Source organism: Vitis riparia, chromosome 12 (assembly GCF_004353265.1).
Source record: "Vitis riparia cultivar Riparia Gloire de Montpellier isolate 1030 chromosome 12, EGFV_Vit.rip_1.0, whole genome shotgun sequence".
Taxonomy (NCBI): domain Eukaryota; kingdom Viridiplantae; phylum Streptophyta; class Magnoliopsida; order Vitales; family Vitaceae; genus Vitis; species Vitis riparia.
Window position 1 is genome coordinate 2,928,380 of NC_048442.1, and position 21,247 is coordinate 2,949,626.

At 35.6% G+C, this 21,247-nt stretch overlaps 1 protein-coding gene across 4 annotated transcripts; it reads left to right on the forward strand.

The window, feature by feature from the left end:
* The first annotated feature begins 293 nt into the window (after positions 1-293).
* Positions 294-20,734, forward strand: LOC117927078 (tRNA pseudouridine synthase A). 4 transcript variants are annotated; one of them, XM_034846477.1, is made up of 11 exons: positions 295-719; positions 2,050-2,106; positions 3,352-3,387; positions 12,631-12,708; positions 15,616-15,669; positions 16,484-16,566; positions 17,056-17,155; positions 17,422-17,484; positions 18,485-18,757; positions 20,195-20,255; positions 20,373-20,734. In XM_034846477.1, the coding sequence occupies exons 1-11, from the start codon at positions 444-446 to the stop codon at positions 20,468-20,470; spliced, it is 1,179 nt and encodes a 392-aa protein (XP_034702368.1). In that variant the 5' UTR covers positions 295-443; the 3' UTR covers positions 20,471-20,734. The 4 variants fall into 4 exon arrangements, with proteins under 4 accessions (XP_034702370.1, XP_034702368.1, XP_034702371.1 ...); XM_034846479.1 differs by lacking the exon at positions 17,422-17,484 and having other exon boundaries at positions 294-719; XM_034846478.1 differs by lacking the exon at positions 3,352-3,387 and having other exon boundaries at positions 297-719.
* Positions 20,735-21,247: the final 513 nt, after the last annotated feature.

Sequence of the window (21,247 nt, forward strand, 5' to 3'; positions counted from 1 at the left end):
ATTATTATAATTATTTTTTTATAGATAAAATAATTAAAACATATTAATTTTAATTATATTTATTTTTTTAATAATAAAATTAAATATAAGAAAAATCAATTTTTAATCTTTTTTTTATCTTAAAATTTTAAAAATAATTTTTTTAATGAGAATTTTTTTTATATCATAAATATATGCATGATTATGATATTATAATTTTTAGATAAATATGTCATAAAATTTATTGGATTTATCATGTATTTATATTTAAAGGAATTAAATAAAAACTTTTCTTTTATTAATTAAAGGAAAAAGGGAAATTTTTTTGGGATTGTGCCAAACCAGAAAATACCGATATCAACCGAGTAGCCAAACACCACCCAAACCCTTAACCCCGCGCCCCAGGGCTTTGAAAACCCTAGAAAACTGAGAAGACTCCACCGTTGGTGGTTTTCAGAGTATCAATGTCAGATATCAATGCGACGTCTATATGTGAGAGTGCACGATCAGACTCTCCAAAGCACTTGCTCAATCGACGGTCCGAATCTCCGCAACGGCCTTCAAAGATCGCCAGAACGGACGATCTCAGTGACGGCGAGCAGCAGGACTCTGTCGCTTCCAAAACCATGACCCAGAACCCTAGAGTTCAGAGGTACTTGGTTGCGGTTGAGTATATTGGGACTCGGTTCTCCGGCTCTCAACAGCAGCTGAATTGCAGAACAGTGGTTGGTGCTCTTCAGGTGTGTTCTCAGAAATAGTCCTCTGTTTGGTTTCTAGGAAATGAAGGAAAAGAGACACAATTTCGGTTTTGGTTTCGGTTTGTTATACTGCAATGTGGGAGTAACTTAAGTCAGCTGTGCAAAAAATAGGTGCTTGCGGTACAATATTGAATGATTCTTTGTTTGGTCTGCGAAAATGATGGAAAGGATAAGAATTTTTTTTTTAGTCTTATGTTGTTTTGATTTTTAGAATGTTGTTTGGTTGCTGAGAAAATGAAGGAAAAGGGTTTAAAAGTTTTGATTTCTAAATGTTGGAAAAAATCGACTCAAATTGATGAAATATGTGCATTAAGCTTAGTTGACTCACTTTTTGTTTCGTTGCTGAGAAATGAAGGAAGGAAAAGTTTTGGCTTTTGTTTTCTTCTGTTGCTTTTAAAATTTTGGAAAAAGCTTAACTTGACCGTCTAGTGGCATTCGGTTCAGCTCGGTTGACTGACTTTCTGATGGTTGCTGAGAGAATCAAGGAAAAAAGCTCGAAAAGTTCTGGTTTTTTCTTTTATGCAGTTCTGTGTTTTTAAAATGTTGGAAAAAGAAATGCATTAGGCTTAGTTGACTTACTTTCTGTGTATTTGCCATGAAAATAATGGATAGGAAAAAAAAAAATTTCATTTTTGTTTTATGTTGCACCGGTTTCTGAAGTTTTGGAAAGAACTTAGCTGGACATGTAGTTGCATTACACTGAGTTTTAATGAAGGAGCTGAATAGAAAAGTTTTAGTTTTTTGTGTTATGCATTTTAGGTTTGTAAAATGCTGGAAAACATCAGCTCAAATGGGCCAAATAGTCGCATTATTCCAGTTGACTTACCCTCTGCTTGGGTGTTGAGAAAATGAAAGAAAAAATGGGATGTCTTAAGCCAAAAAAGGGAGAAAATTTGAATTGTTGGTTTTATGTTTTATGCTGTTTTGGTTTTATAATGCTGGAAATTCTTAAGTATCAAATGGTTGCACTGGACTCAGTTGACCCACTTTATATTTGGTTACTAAGAAGATGAAGGAAAAGGAATGAAAAGTTTTGATCTTTCATTATATGTTGTTCTAGTTTTTAAAATTTTCAAAAAACCTAACTATGCAAATAGTTGTGTTCAGCTTAGTTGCTTACCTCTCTATTTTAAGGAATAGAAAATTCTGACATTCAAATTTTTATTTTCTCTTCTTCCACATATTCTTGGGTATCAACTATCAATGGAGCTTTAGGTTCATTTTCTAATGTATTTTTGAAAAAGAATTCTTTCTTGTCATTGGACAAAATAATGGCAGTTGGGTTAATTTTGAGCTTTGATGTTTCATGTAGGAAGCTTTTCATAAATTTATTGGACAGCCGGTTTCGATCTTTTGCTCAAGTCGAACTGTAAGTCTCTATTTTTCCGTTTAGTTATGAATTTTCTTCTCTACTCTTCTATTTGATTGAGACTTTAATTTTGACCTCGTTGTTGGAAATGGTGTTCCAAAAAATGGACAAGTGAACCATGGGGCCTACTGTCAGCCCCTTAGCAACTTGATTCAGATCCGGAGAAGGTGGGATGTCGGCCGGACAGAATGACGGCTATGAGACATCCGGATAAGGTCGAACGCTGGCCGGATGTGAGATGTCCGGGTGGAATGAGGTATTCCCGTCCGGGTGGAATGAGGGATTTCCGTCCCCGGGTGGAATGAGGAATTTCCGTCAGGGTGAAATGAGCGATGCCACGTGTCACAAGGGGCCGGATCCACAGAGGGTGGTTATGCAAGCAGTTGAGGGCAGTTCCGGCTAGTTGCATGACCACCTAGTTGGCTCCAAGATTTGAATTGAGGAAATTCAAATGTGTAACTGCAGATGAGTCATTTAAATAGGGCTCCTGCAGCCTTGAAACAGGGGGGGTGAGAATTGGGGGAAAAGGGTTCCTTCTCGTATGCCTTGGGTAAGTGCATTGTACTCTGGTTCAAGAAGCAATTTTGTCTTGTAAGAGTGATTAATACAAGTTGGGAAAAGATTTTCCTGTAACCTCGTGTGTTCCTGTTGCTTTGTGATTTCTGTATTCTACTCTGTTCTTCTAAACATTGGGTAAGGAAAGGTTGGCTAAGGAAAGGTCCTTAGCACCGCACACTCGTGAAAAATTTAAGGTGATTTTCGAGGGTGTGACACCTACCATCATATGCCATGTGATGGAGTTGCATTTTTGGGTGAACCAATTTGATCTAGCCCCCTGGATCTTATGAACTTTCCATATCTGGGTATTCTTGGTAATTTTACAGATTGGAGGGAAAGAGGGTTTGGGAGAGGTCGGATTGTGGTTTTTGGTGTTTATGCTATTAGGTGCTCGGTTATTTGGTGTGTTTGTTTGCCAGGCACTATTAATATATTTAGTGATTGCCTATAAAAAAATTCAAGTAGGTGTTTGGTTATATTGGTTATCAAATTCTTAATTCTTGTTATATTCTACTTGGGCGAGTCTTAATTTCTTTTTGTACAAGATTTTGCGTAGTTATTAAAAATAATTTTCTTTGTTAAGTGTCAAAACCTCAGTATGAATAGGAGTAAGATTTGATATTGGTTTTTAAGAAGTTAAGATGGCAGTATGAACCTAAAGAAAAGGTTTTACATATTTTACTACAGGTTGTCACGATGAATTTCATGTTGCCACATGAAAAGGTTTTCTTTCTTTCTTCTCTTTTATTTATTTATTTTTATTTTTGCTCAAATCACATTCTAAAATGTGGTTTTAGATGAAATTAAAATCATATTCATAGAATGTGGTTTAACATTTAATATGGAATCAAATGTTAGAAACCATGCAGATGTGTTTCAAATGTGTTTCTCTCCACTGAGAAGTGTATGTAAATTTGGAGATCATGAACTAGGTTTCCACTTTCTTCAAGAGCTCTTAGTGGTGGTGCGACCATTTAATGTTGGATGGCTAATAAAGAAACTAAAACTGTATTTTTTTTTATGCAATCTTTGTTCCGTTTAAAACCTTATTCATGAAATGTGTTTTTTTTGTCAGCTTAAAAGAAGGTTACCAAAGAAATTGCATTTTGTGAATATGGTTTTTTTTTCTTTTTTTTATTTCGTAATTTAAATAACCAATCTAAAACTGCATTCTCAAAATGTGATATGTGGTCCTTTTCAATGAGAAGGAAAAATGGCATGAGGTGACATCTAATCCAATATGGCATTGTCCAATCCTTGCAAATGCCTTAAATACTCTTTCTATGTACTTTACAAACTCATCCATGTAGCTAAATGTACCTCATTTTTTCAAATTTATTTTTTAATTTTTTCCACTTTACAACTAACTCATTTGGCAAATTCTTGAGTTTGTGAAGTAGAAAAGAAAAGAAAAGAAAACAAAAAAGAGTGTACATTTAGTAACATAGATATCTGTAAAGTAGATAAAAAACACTTTTAGGAGTTACTATTCATGGGCACTTGAGAGATTATTTTGGGTTTTGGGTTGTTGGGTTGAAAGTGATAAAAGTAGGGCCACCATTTTTTTATTTATTTATTTTTCAAATTTGGGCTTAAAAACATAATTTTCCCTCAAAAAAAATTGGAAAATAGAAACTCACTTATTTGACATGAAATTTATCTTTACAAGTTTTAAAAATTAAAACACTAAATAAAAGTATTTATTTTTTCTTTTCTATATATATTTTAAAGTTTATTTAGTGAATAATTCTATATATTTTAATTTTTATATTTGTTGATTTATAAAAATGGAAGAAATTAACACATTGATTTTATATTCCACATTTTTTTTTATCATGAACACAAATGAAAAAGAACTTAAGTGAAATAAAATTTGTAATGATTTTTTTTTTTAAAGTTCAATTTTGCAGAAAGGATGAGAGGCATGGAGGGTTGGGGTTAAGGTACTTGAAGGATTTTAATCATGCTTTGCTCGGAAAATGGCTATGGAGATTTCCTATAGAAAGGGAGAGTTTTTGGAGAAGTCATTGTTGGTAAATTTGGGGAGGTGCAAGGTGGGTAGACCACTAGAGAGGTGAGAGAGTCTTATGGGACAGGCCTTTGGAAAGACATTAGGAAGGGTTGGGAGGAGTTCTTTCTTAGAACTAGGATTCGTATTGGAAATGGGAGACGAACCAGATTTTGGTGGGACATGTGGGTAGGAGACTCTAAGCTAAAGGATCTCTTCCCTTTGCTGTTTAGAATTGCAGCTAATAATTCTGTAGTAGTGGCTGATCTGTGGGGAAGACAAGAAGGTGGAGGCAGGGGATGGGAGGTGCACTTTAGAAGACCCTTTCAAGATTGGGAGTTGGAGGAGGTGAACCGCTTTTTGGGTTACATTTCTGCAGTAAGGGTGCAAGAAGGGGAGGATTTTCTGGTTTGGAAAATTGAGAGGAAAGGAACGTTTAAGGTAAATTCGTATTATAGGTCTTTGAAGGAAGACAATAGCCCTTTATTTCCAGAAAAGGAGGTTTGGGGTTCGTATGCCCCTTTAAGAACTCGTTTTTTTTGCTTGGGAAGCAGTTTGGGGTAAAATTTCCACTGTAGATATGCTAATGAGGAGGGGTTGGTCTATGGCTAATAGATGCAACCTGTGCAAAGAAAATGAGGAAACGGTGAGCCGCATCCTAATTCATTGTGGTAAGACAAGGGATCTTTGGAATTTGTTGTTTTCTTTGTTTGGGGTGGTGTGGGTGCTCCCGGAATCCGTGAGAAATTTGCTTCTTTAATGGAAAATGAAAGGCATAGGGAAGAAAAGAAGTGTAGTTTGGAAAATGGCGCCTATTTGTCTGTTTTGGTGTATTTGGGGAGAGCGAAATCGAAGAATCTTCCAAGAGGAAGAGATGTCAGATACGAGCTTGAGGAAACTCTTTCTTCGGTCCCTGCTTGAGTGGTCTCAACAATTTGTGGACTTGGACTTGGACTATCTCTCTTTTCGGAATTTGTTGGGTGATAGGTTTGTTGTTTAACTAATTCTTATTAGTCTTTATCTTTCTTTTATTGCCTTGTTTTGGGCTTCTTTGTATACAACCTGTGTTCATAGGGAGCGCCCCCTGTTTTCTGGCGTGTTTTTAATCTAATGGTCCTCTTTGTCTATCAAAAAAAAATTTTGCAGAAAGGATGAAATACAATATAATTAATTTAGAAAAAAATTGATGTGACATTGTTAAATGCATAAATTTAGGAATTTACAACTTCTCTTCACCTTGTAAGAAGATATAAGATCGTATCCTCTTTGTGCGAAAGACGATCGTGAGCTGAATGAATGCGAGAGAATGAAAATTACTTTGAAATTGTTCTCATTGAAGCATAATTTGAGAATGCATGAACTTCTAAATATTTCAAAATCAGTGAAGAGATTTAATTTTAAATTAGTAGGTTTCTATTTTCATTTTTTTGAGAAATTTTAAGCATATTCATCTCATCTCTCTATAAATCCACTCATTTTTATATATAAAAGTTATATGTAAAATGATCAAAATGCCCTCTTCTTCAACCTCCCAACACCCACATATCCCAAATCCTAATCCCCTTTTCTCATCTTTTCTTTCCTTTCCTTCCCTTCCATTCCCTTTCATCTTCTCCTTCAATATATATGTATTTTTTTTAAATTGAAATAAAAAAGGGAAATGTTACGGGGTGCTCGACCAGGTTGTTGGCAATGACCAACGACAATCTAGATCTTGGTTGGCACCTCAACATTGGTTTTTTTACTTTTTTATTTTTGTGTTTAAAAAAATAAAAGGAAGGGAAGAAGAAAAGAGGGAAAGGAAAGAAAAGTGGAAAAACTAGAGAAGATATGGAGGTTTAGGATTTGAGATGGGTAGGTGTTGGGAGGTTGAAAAGAGGATATTTTAGTTATTTCACTTATGTAATTTATTTAAAAAATATAAAAAGTGAATGCATGGAGAAATAAGGTGGATGTGTTTAACAATGTTTTTTTTTTTTTTTTCCCTTCAAATTGGGGTACCAAAACATACTTTTTCTCATATTTTAGTATTTGTCTTTTTTTTTTTTTTTTTAGCTAAAAGAGGAGCATAAGTCTTAGTGTCCTTTGGAGGCAAATTTTTGGCTCATTGAACTATAATTAATAAATCTTTGATTTGTTCCTAGATTTATTATTATTATGTTTATAGGAAAGCAAAAGTATATTAAAAGCACCTTACAAAACATGTAACAAAGTACATAGATTGTATATAAAGTATACCAAGAGGCAAAGTAAAGAAGCAAAGGGCTTAGAAAGCAAAAGTCCATAACAAAGTCCCTAACTAATCAATAAAATCTATCATGGTTAGAGGAATCCTCGCTATATACATTCTCACCTGAAACATAAGGTTGTCAGTGGAACAAGATTTATAGGGTTGATTGGACATTTTTTTTGTTTTGAATGTTCTTTGGTTCCTCTCCTTCCACCAATGCCAAAATAAGCACAACGGTATAATCACCCATATTGACATACCCACTTTCTCTTTTTTCTACAAAAGAACCATGTCATCCCAGGGAACTCTTTTATTAAACTTGACATCACCTAAGAAATCCGAAACAAGGAAAACACTAAATTGCTTAACACTTTAGCTCTAGCACAATATAGAAGGATGTGATCACATACGGGAAGACCCAAATATGTGGTGGGAGATCTCCCTTCCTACAACCCCACTCAACCACCAATTCTTCTATAATAGGGACACCCATAGGAAGTAACTCACTCTTCTCCAAATTGATCTTCAAACTCGAAATGGCTTAAACCACATGAAGATCCAAATTAGATATAACATTTGCTTATGATTGGCTTCATAGAAAGTAAGTGTCTCATTTACAAATAAGAGATGAGACACCTCCACACCTTTGCTTCCTCTTTTGCTTATGTTAATGGTCCAAACACAATTTAACACCAAGATACATATTGTTGGCTCTTGTTGGCTCCGATAATGATGGGGAATATTTCAATGGAAGACTTGACAATTTTTTCTTGGAAAAGAGTGTTATTCATCAATCAAGTTGTGTAGGTACTCCCTAATAGAATGGAGTGATGGAACATAAGAACGAACATCTCATTGAGGTAGCTCGAACCTTAATGTTTTCCAAAAATGTTCCAAAACATTTCTAGGGAGATGCAATCTTGACAACAACCTACCTTATTAATAAGATGCCTTTAAAGGTACTCAATTTTAAAACTCTCATTAGAACATTGAAAGAATGTATACTCATCTATCTATATTCAGTTCTTTACCACTGGAAATCTTTGGAAGCAATGTTCATGCCTTTAACAAAGACAAACCTAAACTTACTCGAAGGCCACTAAGTGCATTTTCCTTGGATATTCTTCAACCTAGAAGAGGTCCAAGTGTTACCATTCACCCATCAAAAGGAAATTTGTTACAATAGGTGTAAGTAAACAACAACCGTATTATACAAAGACTATCTTCAAGGAGAGCACAAATGGGAGCTAAAGATCATTCACAAACTAGTAAGTCCCATTACCAACATTGATTTGGAGTAATCAAGAAAAGGGGGAGAACTTGGAGACCACTCACAATGATAGTACGATAGGGTAGATATAATTGTATACAAGAAAACCTTGGGATCAATCTAGATTAGTGGTCCTCTATCAAACTTTGTTTCTTGTCACAAGATTGCAAGGACATATAAGGTGTTTACCTTCCATATAAATTTGGAGTCAATTCTAAAGAATGTTGAAGAAGCTCCTATTGGCTTGAAGTGGAAGAAAGCTATAGACGAGGAAATCAATGCTATAAAGAAGAATTTGGGGATATTGTGGATTTACCCAAAGAAAAGCTCTCGATGAGATGCAATGAGTTTTTACAACCAAATACAAGGCAAATGGTTCTATAAAGAGATATAAAGTGCAACTTGTGACCCACCAAGGTAGCCTAGTTGGTTAGGGCGAACACTGAGAAGTGTGGTCCCAATAAGTGGCACATGGTCCTATGTTCAAATCCTGCCACTAATGATACTCTAAATGGTGTTGGTTGGTACGGGGCGGTCAACACCCCAAGGTCTGCATCCCCATGGAAAGTCCAAAAGGCTTGGCCATAGAAGGTTCTTGGGTTTTCAAAAAATATAAAATAAAATAAAGCACAACTTGTAGCCAAGGGGTACATGTAGACCTATGGCATAATGTCATAGACTTAGGCTTTTCCTAAGCTCACGTGTGGTACTTAGGCAAGCCAAGACACTTGATCTTGCTAAGCCAGTCTTACCCCCAATGCTTAGCTTGATAGGCTAAGGTGCACACGACTTGGAAGCTAGTAGGCACATGTAGGCAACACCTAAAGAATGGAAGTTTTATTGCTCTCAAAGGATGTTTTACAAGCTCTTGGAAGCTCATTTGCTTGGTGCCTTGGCCAAATGAAGCTTTTACCTATTTATAGGCACCTTAGGAAGTCTTTGGAACCTTGGATGGTTCCTTACAAATCAAGAATACTCTAGAATATTCCTATAAAAAAAAGAATACTTTAGAATATCCTACACAATTCAATGTACAAGGCTATGTACAAGTATAGACAAGAGACCTCTGGAACTCTCTAGAATGCCCTGGACTCATCCCATGCCTTCCACCTTAGTGTAGAGAAGTGTGGGTATCTCTAACCATCTCTAGAACTTTCCACACTCTTCCTACCAATGGCTAAGTGTAGGAATCTCCAGAAGCTTCTTGCCCTCTATATAAACCAATGGGAAGGGTCATTTGGAGCATGTAGTGACAAAAGGCTACCAACAAACCTTTACCCCTTCGGCAAAAATGAATTCTATTAGAATTCTACTCTCTTGCAGCTAATTACAATTGATCACTACAACAATTTGAGATCAAGAATGCTTTTTTACTTGAAAATCTAGATGAAGAGGTCTACATAGGCCTTCTACTCGGTTTTGAAGAAAATATTGAAACGAAATGCTAGTTGAAAAAATTCCTTGTACGACTTGAAACAAATCACCTAGAGTAGGGTTGGAAAGATTTGCTCAATCACTCTTGAAATTTAGTTTTCATAAAAGTCAAGTAGACGATACTTTTTTCTTTAGATGATCACCCATGGGGAAGCTGATTATGCTTAGTGCTTATGTAAATGATGTTATTATAAAGAGTGATGATAGTGAGGAAGTTGAGAAAATGAAGGCCAGGTTGACTAAAGGTTTGAAATCAAGGATCTAAGTGCTCAGCCTTATTTTAGGAATCGAAGTGGCAAAGTCAAGAGAAAGGATTTATAGATCCTAGAGGAAATATGTCTTAGATCCTCTCAAGGAAATTGAAATGCTTGAATGCAAGCCTAAAGAAACTCCTACTGATTTGAACCACAAGTTCGGTGTAGTTTACATATGTTCTCCAATGGATAAAGAAAGGTACCAAAGACTTGTGGGAAGATTAATCCATCTTTCCCCCACCTAATGTTATTAAAGGCAATCGCCTGGGTCGCCTAGGCCATCAGGCCAGGCAAGGCAGATGAAAGTCGCCTCTTAAAGACCCAGCAAGGCGACTTCAAAGAGGCAACCCCTAGGTCGCCTTAGGATAGGGTGCAAGACATAGAGGTGATTGCCTTTGACCATGAGTTAAGATTAAACATACTTAGAGTATAATTTCATTCAATCTAACATTGGATTAAACAAAATATAAGATGAAATATTATTTTATCAATCATAGAGATGATAAGATGGAGGGCTATCAATTTAGTCTTGATGGAAGCGATGACAATTTTAATTTCAATGATGATGCCCAAAACTTTTCTAGGATGGTCATTCTCTTATTTTGTTTTTCATTATGATTTTTAGATGTCTGAAAAATTAGAATATCCATTTAGACAGGATAAATATCTCTAAGATGAAATATTATTTTACCAATCATGGAGATAATGAGATGGAGGGTTATTAATTTAGTCTTGATGGAAGCAATGACAATTTTAATTTTAATGATGACTATGATGATGATGCCTAAAACTTTTGTAGGATGTTCATTCTTTTATTTTGTTATTTATTATGATTTTTAGATGTCTGAAAAATTAGAATATCCATTTAGACAGGATGAATATCTCTAATATGATGTTTTTCTTATCATGTGAGGTATAATATTTAACACTTTGAATAATTATTATTATTTTGTTAATTTTATAAAACACAATAAGGGATGAAAAATAAATAGTAAAGATGGATTGGGTCCCTCCGAAAAGCATTTCAGACATGATGTTCATCAATTATAAAGGTTTTGGCAAATCCAAGAGAGGGTTGGTTTTGTGGCAAAATGCATGCACAACTTTAATTTGGGTTGTGTGGCGGGAAAGGAATGCTAGGATATTTGAGGACAAAGCTAGGAATTCAGAGAATCTTTGGGACTCCATTCATTTCATCGCTTCGTTTTGGGCTTTTTGCTCAACGGGGTTTAAGGGCATTCCCCTTAACGTTTTACAACTAGATTGGCTAGCAGTGTGTAGGTCCAATGAGACGGTGTAGTGTCATGTTATTTTATTGTGTTGTTTAGTTTTAATTCTGGCGGGAGGATTTCTCATCCTCCTTATGTACTATTTTATCTTATCAATATATTCATGCGTGGTTTCCTATCAAAAAATAAATAAATAAATAAATAGTATTGATTGTTGAAGACAACGCTTATATTGGTTAAGTATCGAATAACTAAATATATGTATGTTTTTTATTGTTTTATTATAATCAGGCTATCGCCTTATTTTTCACCTTTTACCCTAGTCTAAAAGGAGTCTTATCGCCTTGACATTGACTTTTGCTTTTGACAACATTGCCCCCACCAGAACCCATATTACTTATTTTGTAAGTGTGGTTAGTTAGTTCATGCACTCTCCTTTAAAACCTCGCATGGAAGCAGTCAAGAGAATATTGCAATACCTAGAAGCGACTCCTTGAAGAGGATTTCTATTTTCTCAAAATGGTTATATGGACGTAGAAGTGTACATGGATGCTAATTGGGGAGGTTCAATTGGCAAGATATCCACTTATGGCTATTGTACTCTTGTTGGAAGTAAGTTAGTAACTTGGAGGAGTAAGAAGCAACTTGTTGTGGCCAGCTTAAGTGTGAAAGCTGAATACAAGGCCATGGCACTTGGAATATGTGAGTTGATATGGATAAAGAACTTATAAGGAGAGCTATAGATGGAATTAAAGGGCCTTATGAAGCTATATGGTGATAACAAGGTAGCCATAAGCATTGCACATGATCTAGCGTAGCATTATGGAACAAAACATGTTGAGGTAGACACTTCATCAAAGAAAAAAAATTGTTGGTAGAATGATATGCACTCCATTCATTTCTTCCAAGTTGTAGCTAGCAAATGTCATCACTAAAGAGGTTCCTAATCCAGGGCTTGGCTTAATGACAGGCTGGGAATGAAGGATATTTTGGAACCAGCTGCTTAGGTAATGTAATTAGTTCTATAATACATATGAGTTCTTTGCATAGTACTCTTCCATGCTGGTTTTCTCATGGTTTATTTAGTGGGCTCTTGTGGTCTTAATTTCCTCAACTAGGTCTTCTTACATGCTCTGAGTATGAAGTGAATGGGGCAAGTGAGACCTACTCATGGTCTTTAACTTTTGATGAGCCACTTGGGCCTCAAACATGGTCTTATCCTTTTACATGGTTTTTGCTTCTTTGAATTTTGTGGGCCTTAGATGCTTGAGGAGAGTTGAAATTCATGTACCATTAGCGTTGGTGGAAAGCGTGTTATACTCTATTGCATGGTATTAAGCTCCAAATACAAATACAAATACTAATGTTTCTTCTACCATAATTTGATTTCTATGTGATTATTGTGTGCATCTCCCTTCAAGAATTATGTGTGTGTGTGTGTGTGTATAGCTGCCAATAACACAATTTTTTTACTATGTCTTGTTATTTTTAGGTTTTTATTTAGAACATAATGTGGATTTTTTAGGTGGTTTGCCATGCAGGATGCAGGAGTGCATGCCTTGTCAAATGTCTGCCATGTAGATGTTGAACGCATAAGCAAAAGGAAGCCTGGTGAAGTGGTAAGTTAGCTGCAAACTCGGTAATATTTTGCTCTTGAAAATGATATTGCGAAGGAGTTTGGTTATTTTTACTATAACTTGGAGCAATGCCTTGGGAAAGTGGAAGCATTTAAAAGCTCTATGAATGATCTGTCCTTTTATTTCTCATCTTTCTGGGAAATTTATGGATTGCATATTGTTTTGATTGTGGTGTAGTTATCGAAACTGCCAAAATCTCATTTATGGTTGCATTATTATTTATTGGAAACCCCCCAAATATGCATAATTTTTATTAGCTTCTAGATTTGGGAGCCCTGCAAATTATGATTTCAAATCAATGACAAGGAAATAAATTTCATCAGAATTGTTGAGGACTGATGCTTTGGATTTGTGGCTGCTATTGAAGAAAATTCAAAATGCTTTTATTAACATGCAGTTTCTTTGACTTATGTTGAAATTGCTAATCCATTCAGGGGAATGATAGTGTGGTTGCTTTCTCATTTCATTCATGTCGGCCTTCAAATGGGTTCTTTTTTAAACTATTCTACATTTTTTCCATTGTGGTATTTAACTTTTAAGAAACATACTGCTGGGGTAAAGTTGGTTGACCTCCTTGTTTAAGTAGAATAGCTTATTAAATATTTTAGCTTTCTAAATTTATATTGCATTGAAATGGGCTTAGTATTGATTGTAGAAAGCACCTTGGTGAGGAACATCTTGATGGGTTTGGTTCCAGCATTGTAATCATTTGGATAAAAAAGGCCTCACTTTCAAAGGGGTATCAAAAAATATTTTCCTATAGGCTGGCAAAAACAGGACTCTCGTTTCTAGTCAATTCTGGTTGGGGATTCATTCCTCCTTGAGTTTTTTTAACTCCTGTGTAATGAAGATAAAGGCTTTCTATTGCTCAAATTTTCGTTTTACTCATTTATACACATACATTTCCTTTTTCTTTTTTTGAAGGATTTTTCTCCCTTCTTTTGTACAAATTCTTAGTTTCAAAACTTTTTTTTAATGAGCAATTAGAGAATATATATTCTCAGTGCTTAAACAAAGACAAAACAAAGTACACACGCTATATACAAAAGTCGCTTAAGCCAAGCAAACAAGAAGGGGAGGTAAAACAAAAAATGCCTCTCCTATCTATGAGCTAAGCCAATCTACAAATCCTATTATAGTCAAAGAATGATCATCTATATACAGTCTGATCCATTCCAAAAATGTGTTTGTAAAAAAGCATATAATTGCTTGTTCAAATTGCTCCAAATCCTCCAAAGCCCTTTGGTTTCTCTCTTTCCAGTCTCCAAAATAGACATAAAGGAGTGGCCCTCCAAGCTTTTTGTCATTTCTTTCCACAAAACATCAGTGCCAACTCAACGAAGTTCCTCTTACTATTGAGTGCATCACCCATACAACCCCGAATAGAGAGAGCACCAATTCTTTGAACAACTCATGTACTCCCTACACAACACCCGTAACCTCTATATCTCTGCAGCTCTCCTTAAGGGCCACCTCCATGATCCATGGCAAGTTCTCCCACCAGATTTGAATGGCGAAAATAGAGGCTCCGACCACAGCGTGCAACATACCCTACACCTTCTTCCATTAGACTTGACAGGAATCCTAGCTTATTGCAAATGAAGCCTCTCCGCCTTCTCCTCATCCATGACTATGAACTCTCTGCAAGCATCGCCCAGCCTTTTGAATAATTTTTTTTCCCCACAAATGCAAAGGCAACCCTATCACTCTCACCTAAACTTCTCTAGCATAGACCCCTTCCCTAAAACAACCAACTTCTAGGCTTCATCAGTCCAAATGCAGTCTTTTTCCCCTAAAAAAAATATTCTCCATATGCCACACCCTTTCAGCTTCATTAAAAATGTGCTCAAATCCAAACAAGGTTAGAGAGCCACCCAACAAATCCAGGTAGGGGTTTCCTTTCAGAGGCCAAAAATACCTTCCCCTAGATTTCAAAGAGCCTAAATCTGGTGCCTGATCCACAAAATCTCCCCATCTCTTTGCAAGGCACTTCCTAAAATGATCCATATTTTTTTTTCACCCTCATTATCTTGCACTAAATCCAAACTGCCTCACCTCACATCCACTCTTCTCCAGTTTGTTGGCTAGGATCCTTCATCCTCTGGAAAACCCCTGCCTTCTGGAAAAACTAGGAGAACCTTTTCTTCTCTGCTGACAGAACTGGACATAGCTGGAATCTGCCGGCATTGTTGCTACATAGCCCCAACTTGTAGCTTCTTCAGCATTCCTTCCACTCCATCTTGAAGGGCTTACAGGATTTCCCTTCATTGTAAGCTTCAACCCCCTCCTGCAACCTAGCTACACCTCTCTCACCAAATCAGATCCAAGAAAAGAACCCTCGTCCCCTCTCCACAATCCTGCCAACCATCTTACCTTTGACCACCTACTGAAATGCCAAAGGATTCCAGTTTTACTTGGAACCAGTATTTTCCCCCTCACTTACTGTATAATGATTTGGTACACTAGGTTTGTTACCTGGACAACTGTAACAACTTACTTTTAAAACTATACTAGGATAATTTCTTATGAAAGAAGATATATTGATAATATGTTGGTTTTACAAGATATCAGCTGAGAAAGTTTTCCTTGAAACCAGATATAAAAGCGATCAATGGGCTGAGACCGTGGGGTTGTTCTTACCCAGGTATAAATACCTTTCTGGTAGTTGATGACTGTTGTAATCAGTTTATTCATCTTCAGGAATCACATTGCAAGCTCATATCTGCTCTGTTAAATGTTAGGTCTACTTGTTATAGTCCAACTTAAATCTTGTTGGTTACACTGTCCAGCAACTAACTTTGCTTATCATTCTAGTGCTTCAAATTGGAAAATGAAAATGTTTCTAGTATCTATTTCTTTGCGATTATTGTGATTATTTTTAAAATGCAGTTACCACCTCATGAACCTGCAGTTGTTCGGAGAGCTGTGAACCATTTCTTACAGGTATGGTGCCTATGATCTACACATCATCTACCTGCTGGTTTGCATCACTTCTTGGATTCTTGATGTTGTGCTTTTTAAATCTCATTCAAATCCAGCAAGGTTACAAGGAGAGTCGGTGATACTCACCTTTGTTTCCATTCTTGAGTTACCTTTTCCTCTGTTTACATTTCTGCTGATGATAATTTAATACACGTCAATGCTCATCTGGAGAAGCTTGCATTCCATTTGTGCCCAAGTTTGATAGGGTTGTTTACTAATGATTGCCTATCGGAAAAAAAAATATTAAGGTTGTCTTTGGTTGTGAAACATGCACCTATTCAACTCCAAGTACTTACGAGCCTAGACATACCCCATGAAAGTTGAGGCCTCATTTCAATAGGCAAGCTAGAGATGTCTTAAACTCTGTCAATATGGTGAAATTATTTTCACAGTTGAATGCCTTTAGAGTTCCTAGATAAATTTAGAGATGGATGCATGTTATGGATGCTGATGTGATTATGGTTGTAAATCTCCATGAGAAGGTCCAAATCTCAGCTTAGATCTCTGCTCGGTTTGCTTTGGGATCTCTCTCAATAGGCTCTCTTTTGATCCTATGTTACTCAGGGATAAGGATTGTTAATTTTGGACTCCCTAGGAATTATGTTGGAAACTGGCTTATACTTCTAATTAGTCAGTAGGCTGTATTTGAACCACATACGATATTTACAAAGTTAAATTATATGGTATTACACCGATCAACGTTCTATATTTGCTCAACATTTTAATCTGCCCTTATTTAGGAGATCCTGAAAATTTCTCATTTTGGTATATGCAGAAGAATGAAGGTGACGTAATGGTGATTGATGTTCGTTGTGTTCCACCTGACTTTCATGCTAGATATAAAGCTCGAGAGCGAACGTAGGTATCAATTAATTTAAACTGTGTTGTTTGGAATTTATGACTGCACACTGAGGCATGCATGCATCTGTACATAAAACTCAATGATATATAATAAGCAGATCTCTACAGTATTACCTTACAGCATTGTACATATAGCCTGCCAGAGGTAAAACTGGACTTTGTTTTGCTGCCATTCTGCTTGGAATGGTGGTGTCCACACGGAATGAATGCTAGTGTGGTAATATTTGGTCTAATGGCCTTCTAAAGGTACAAATTGTATTGATCTAATTGGTAATGAGGCTTTCAATTTACTATCATCAGCTTTCTATCAATGTAAAGCTCAAGGTTATCCCAATTCCCCCCTTTTTCTGCTAAACTGTTACTAGTTCAAGCAGATGACAAGTTTAATATTGGTTTTTATGATTAGGTATGGTAATGCATTATTTTATTATTAACTTAAACTCCAGTGATTCAACGTGTGAACTATGATGCAATTTTTTCCTTCAGGTACTTCTACCGCTTGCTGTCTGGACCAGAGCCTTTGTCAAGCTTTGAGAAAGATCGGGCTTGGCATGTACCTGAGGACCTAGATCTTCTTGCTATGCAGGTTGGCCTACTGGGTTTAAACAAATTTTGTTTTACCTAGTTTGAATTGACCTTTTTTAATCAAAAAAGAAAAAGAACAAGAATGGTGAAGTATTATATTAAAATAGGCATTAGTTCAAAAAAGGTTGAGAGATCCCTCAGTGAAGAGGATATGCTAATATGCATGGAGAATAAGTAAAAGAAAACAAAGAACATACTCCTAGCACACGACTCTTCATTAATTGATTTGTCAAAAATCATTTTATTCATTAATTGGTTTTCATGCAGAAAGCATGCAGGGTTCTTGTTGGATGTCATGATTTTAGTTCCTTCAGGGCAGCTGGTTGTCAGGTTGTTCATCATCTCCTGGATGGTTAGCATTATTTTCTCTTCTTGCTTGTGTTCACAGAGGACCATATTTAAAAAAAAAAAACACATTCATCAAGTTGCTTTGTCGGATTGCTTTTTAATTTTTCCGTATCCTGAGAGATTACCTTGTCAACAAATTTGCATGTGCAATTTCTTGTTAATAGCTATTCACTTCCTCATATTTGGAATCATGCAGTAGATTGATGCATTTGAAGGCATTTTTTGTTCTTAAATCCACCTTGACGGGTTTGAAATCTTTTGAGATTGAGGAATTAACACAATGTCCACAACAGGGTTGGATAAATTTCAGGCTCTATGAAGCCTGAACCTTCAAGATTAAGGAAGTTCTAGCTATGTATGCTACAATGTCTTGTGATCCCCACAAATCACTTAATTCCCTTTAAAGAGCTCATAATTTCAAGAAAGTGCAATTTTGGTATTTGGGTGCATAGTTTGTTACATTTTGGCTTAGGTTTAGTTGATTTCATTAATCTTCATGTGATGAACCATTTTATATTACTTCTTATGTTGCTTTGTCCCAAGGATGGAAATGTTGGAATTTTTAGGCAATATTTTGTCAATAAATCGTGTATCGGCCTGGCCTGACATGATAACCAGCATGGATTTCTCGACTGAGAGAGATATCAGGATATTTTTTTCCTTTTTTCAGCAAAGTTCTGAATCTTTACTTGGAGGTGAAGGGAAACCAACTAGGATGCAGACTTGCCAAATGAAAGAATTTTTCCCAGATCCATCTTCTGTGTCCTTGAGGGGATTTTAATGTTGTGGTTGATTTGTTCGTTTTTTCCTTGTTTCTTTCTTTTGAAGGCTTGATGCCCTTGAAGCTTGAATTTTTTTCCTATTTAGTGAAATTCTCTTGCCTCCCCTTTTAAATTTTTGACAGAATATTGGCTATCTTCTTTAGATTGTTCTTAAATGTTGAATTCTTTGTGATGATTGACAATTAATTAATGATCAACAGGCAAAGTCACCTATCAGAACTTTAGATGAACTCTGTGTTTCTGAGGTACTGCCAACTCCATATTTTCCATCAATCACTGAGAGGGTACAAAATAATTTCACGGAGGAGAATCCCCTTGCTTGCTCCAACAATGCTGAAGTGCCTGATAGCCCTTCTACCGCCAATCATGATAGATTAGATGGCTTCAACGGTGCTGGTCTAGGATTTGGCGTAAGGAGAAGACACCGATGCTTTGTGGTAACTGCACGGGCACGCTCTTTTCTCTATCACCAGGTTGGCCTTGTTTTATTTTTATTTTTTGCACTTAAAAAATTCTTTTATATGTTCCGTTTGTTATTCATTTATTTATTTTTAATAGATTCATTCCCTTTGTTATTTGCATCATGTAGGTTTGGAAAGTCACTCTTTTAGCCAATTTAATTTTCACAATAGGCTCCTAATAAATGATAAATTGATAATCATGTTGGAAACATATTTCTAAAGTACATACCATTTGCTGGCAGATTCTCAAGAATTTGATTGCAATCCTAGTCAATGAAATGATTTTGTATTAATTGTATTTTTTTTTTCCTTTTTTTCCTTTGGTATTTTATTTATTTATTATAGGCAAAAGAGAAAATATTGTTATATTATGCTCATGTTTGGCTTGTAGGAGAAATAACAAATGAAATGAAAAACATATCATATTTCAATGTTTGATATTTGTTTAAAATAAAAATTATATTGCATTCCAATAATTTTTTTTTTTATCAGAAACAGAAATGATTTTATTAGCATAATAAAACAGAGAAGGATGAGAAATCCTTCCCTAATTACAAACCTGATCAAAACAAAGGAAAAGAAAAAAAGAACCAGAAGACAACAAAACATCTCAACGTTATTATTGACTCTTTTGAACTCCATATCGAAATCCAATCGAGTTTAATAAGGTTGAGAGGAATGCCCTTGATAGCATTAGTTGTCAATGCCCAAAATGATGAATAGAAATAGACTAGGCTTCATAACATTTCTATTGTCTTCCACTTGTCCTCAAGGATCCTTACATTTCTTTTCTGCCATACTATCTAAATCAAAGTAAGACCAGCGATTTGCCATAGGACTTTGCCCCTATTTGTGCTTCCCAACCCCTTAAAAGAAATGGTCAACATGTCACACACACTTTTAGGCGGAAGCCAAAACAAGTTGGTCACTCTAAAAAGCTTATGCCGTAACTCCATAGTCATTGGACAAGTGTAAAAAAAGGTGATTTATCCTAGCCTGTCAGAAAATTATCATCCCTCCTATGTTGCCCGTCTCTACATTGAAACCCAGATGGCAAATCGTTTAAGCCATTTTTGGAGATGTTCATAGAAAGGTATGCTTATGGCCAACAAGTTTGTAAATCAAACCATGGCTAGGCCTCATCTGATGTAAGTCTATTCCATTGTAATATCTTTGACTTTTTTCCATTACACCCATGCAGCCTTAGAAGCTTAACAAGTCTTGTAATTATTATAACTAAAATAATTGGTTTCAAGGTTCATAAATTTACTTATTCGGGAGAATGCCCTAAACATGTGTAGGGAGAGCATGGGTGAGCCACACTATTTCTTCTTGTTTTCGCCCTCTCTCTCTTCATCACAAATCTTGGTTGTCTCGGTCATTACCAAACTCTACTTTCAGTCTTTAATGTCCTGCTCATTGTCTGAAACTTAAGTTGAATTTTCCCAGGTTAGACTGCTCGTGGGTGTTATCAAATGTGTTGGCACTGGAGACCTAACAGTTTCCGACGGTATGCTTACCTCTGAATGCCTTTATTTTCTTGCATAACTTCTAAGTTCTAGTAGGAGCTTCTGACCTTGATTGAACACCTATTTTTGGTTTTCTAACTTCATTAACTGAATCTCAGTCGAAAGGATCCTGAACGCAAAGACAGTGACTGCTGCAAGTCCCATGGCCCCTGCTTGCGGTCTTTACCTTGGAAACGTGAATTATGATCTTCCCTGAATTCATGTTTCGGGAAAATCGCTATTTCTTCAGAAACATGCATCACCAGCATTATCCATGGGAAGAACTCGCCCTTGGATGTTGGAACTGCTCGATCAACAAAGTTGTCCGAAGAATAAATAGCAATGAAAAGTATGTGAAAATTTATTTGAAATAAGCAAATTTTTTGGATGTGGAATCAATTGATGCTGGCTTTAACTTCTATAGAGATTGATTTAATTTAAATCCAGAAAAATGGCAAGTAGATGAACGATTTCTAGATTCTATTATTTTTTAAGAAATGGGCGATTAGTTTAATAATGAATTTTTGTACGGATAATAGATCTAACATTTCAAAATCCTACATTGAAAAAATTCTCACTCTTGTAACCTTGTAAGGAGGAGAGGTCAAGTGTGATTGCCTTGAGAATGAAGAGAACTGAACTTTTCAGGGACATTCATTTCTCCAAAAAAAATAAAAATTTAAAGCCACTTTTTTAAGAATAGTTTTTTTTTTTTCTCTAAAATAAAAAATGCAGAAAATACAACTGGCCATCAAAAATTGTTTTTGTAAGAATAAAAAATAAGATGTTTTTTTTTTAAACCTTTTTTTTGTTTTATGTTGTTTTTAATTATTTTCATTTGTTTTCATATTGTTGTTTTAAGAAATAATTATATAAGCATATAGAATAATTAAAAATAAAATACTAAATATAAAAGTTATTTTTAAAACATATTCAAAAATATTAAAAATGGGTTAAAAACATTTTAGATTTTTAAAACATGCAAAAACAAGTG

Coding starts and splice junctions, on each gene's coding strand:
- LOC117927078 (XM_034846477.1), top strand. CDS start 444: ATGTCAGATATCAATGCGACGTCTATATGTGAGAGTGCACGATCAGAC. Junction 720..2,049: donor CAGTGGTTGGTGCTCTTCAG/GTGTGTTCTCAG, acceptor TGTTTCATGTAG/GAAGCTTTTCATAAATTTAT. Junction 17,485..18,484: donor TCAGGGCAGCTGGTTGTCAG/GTTGTTCATCAT, acceptor AATGATCAACAG/GCAAAGTCACCTATCAGAAC.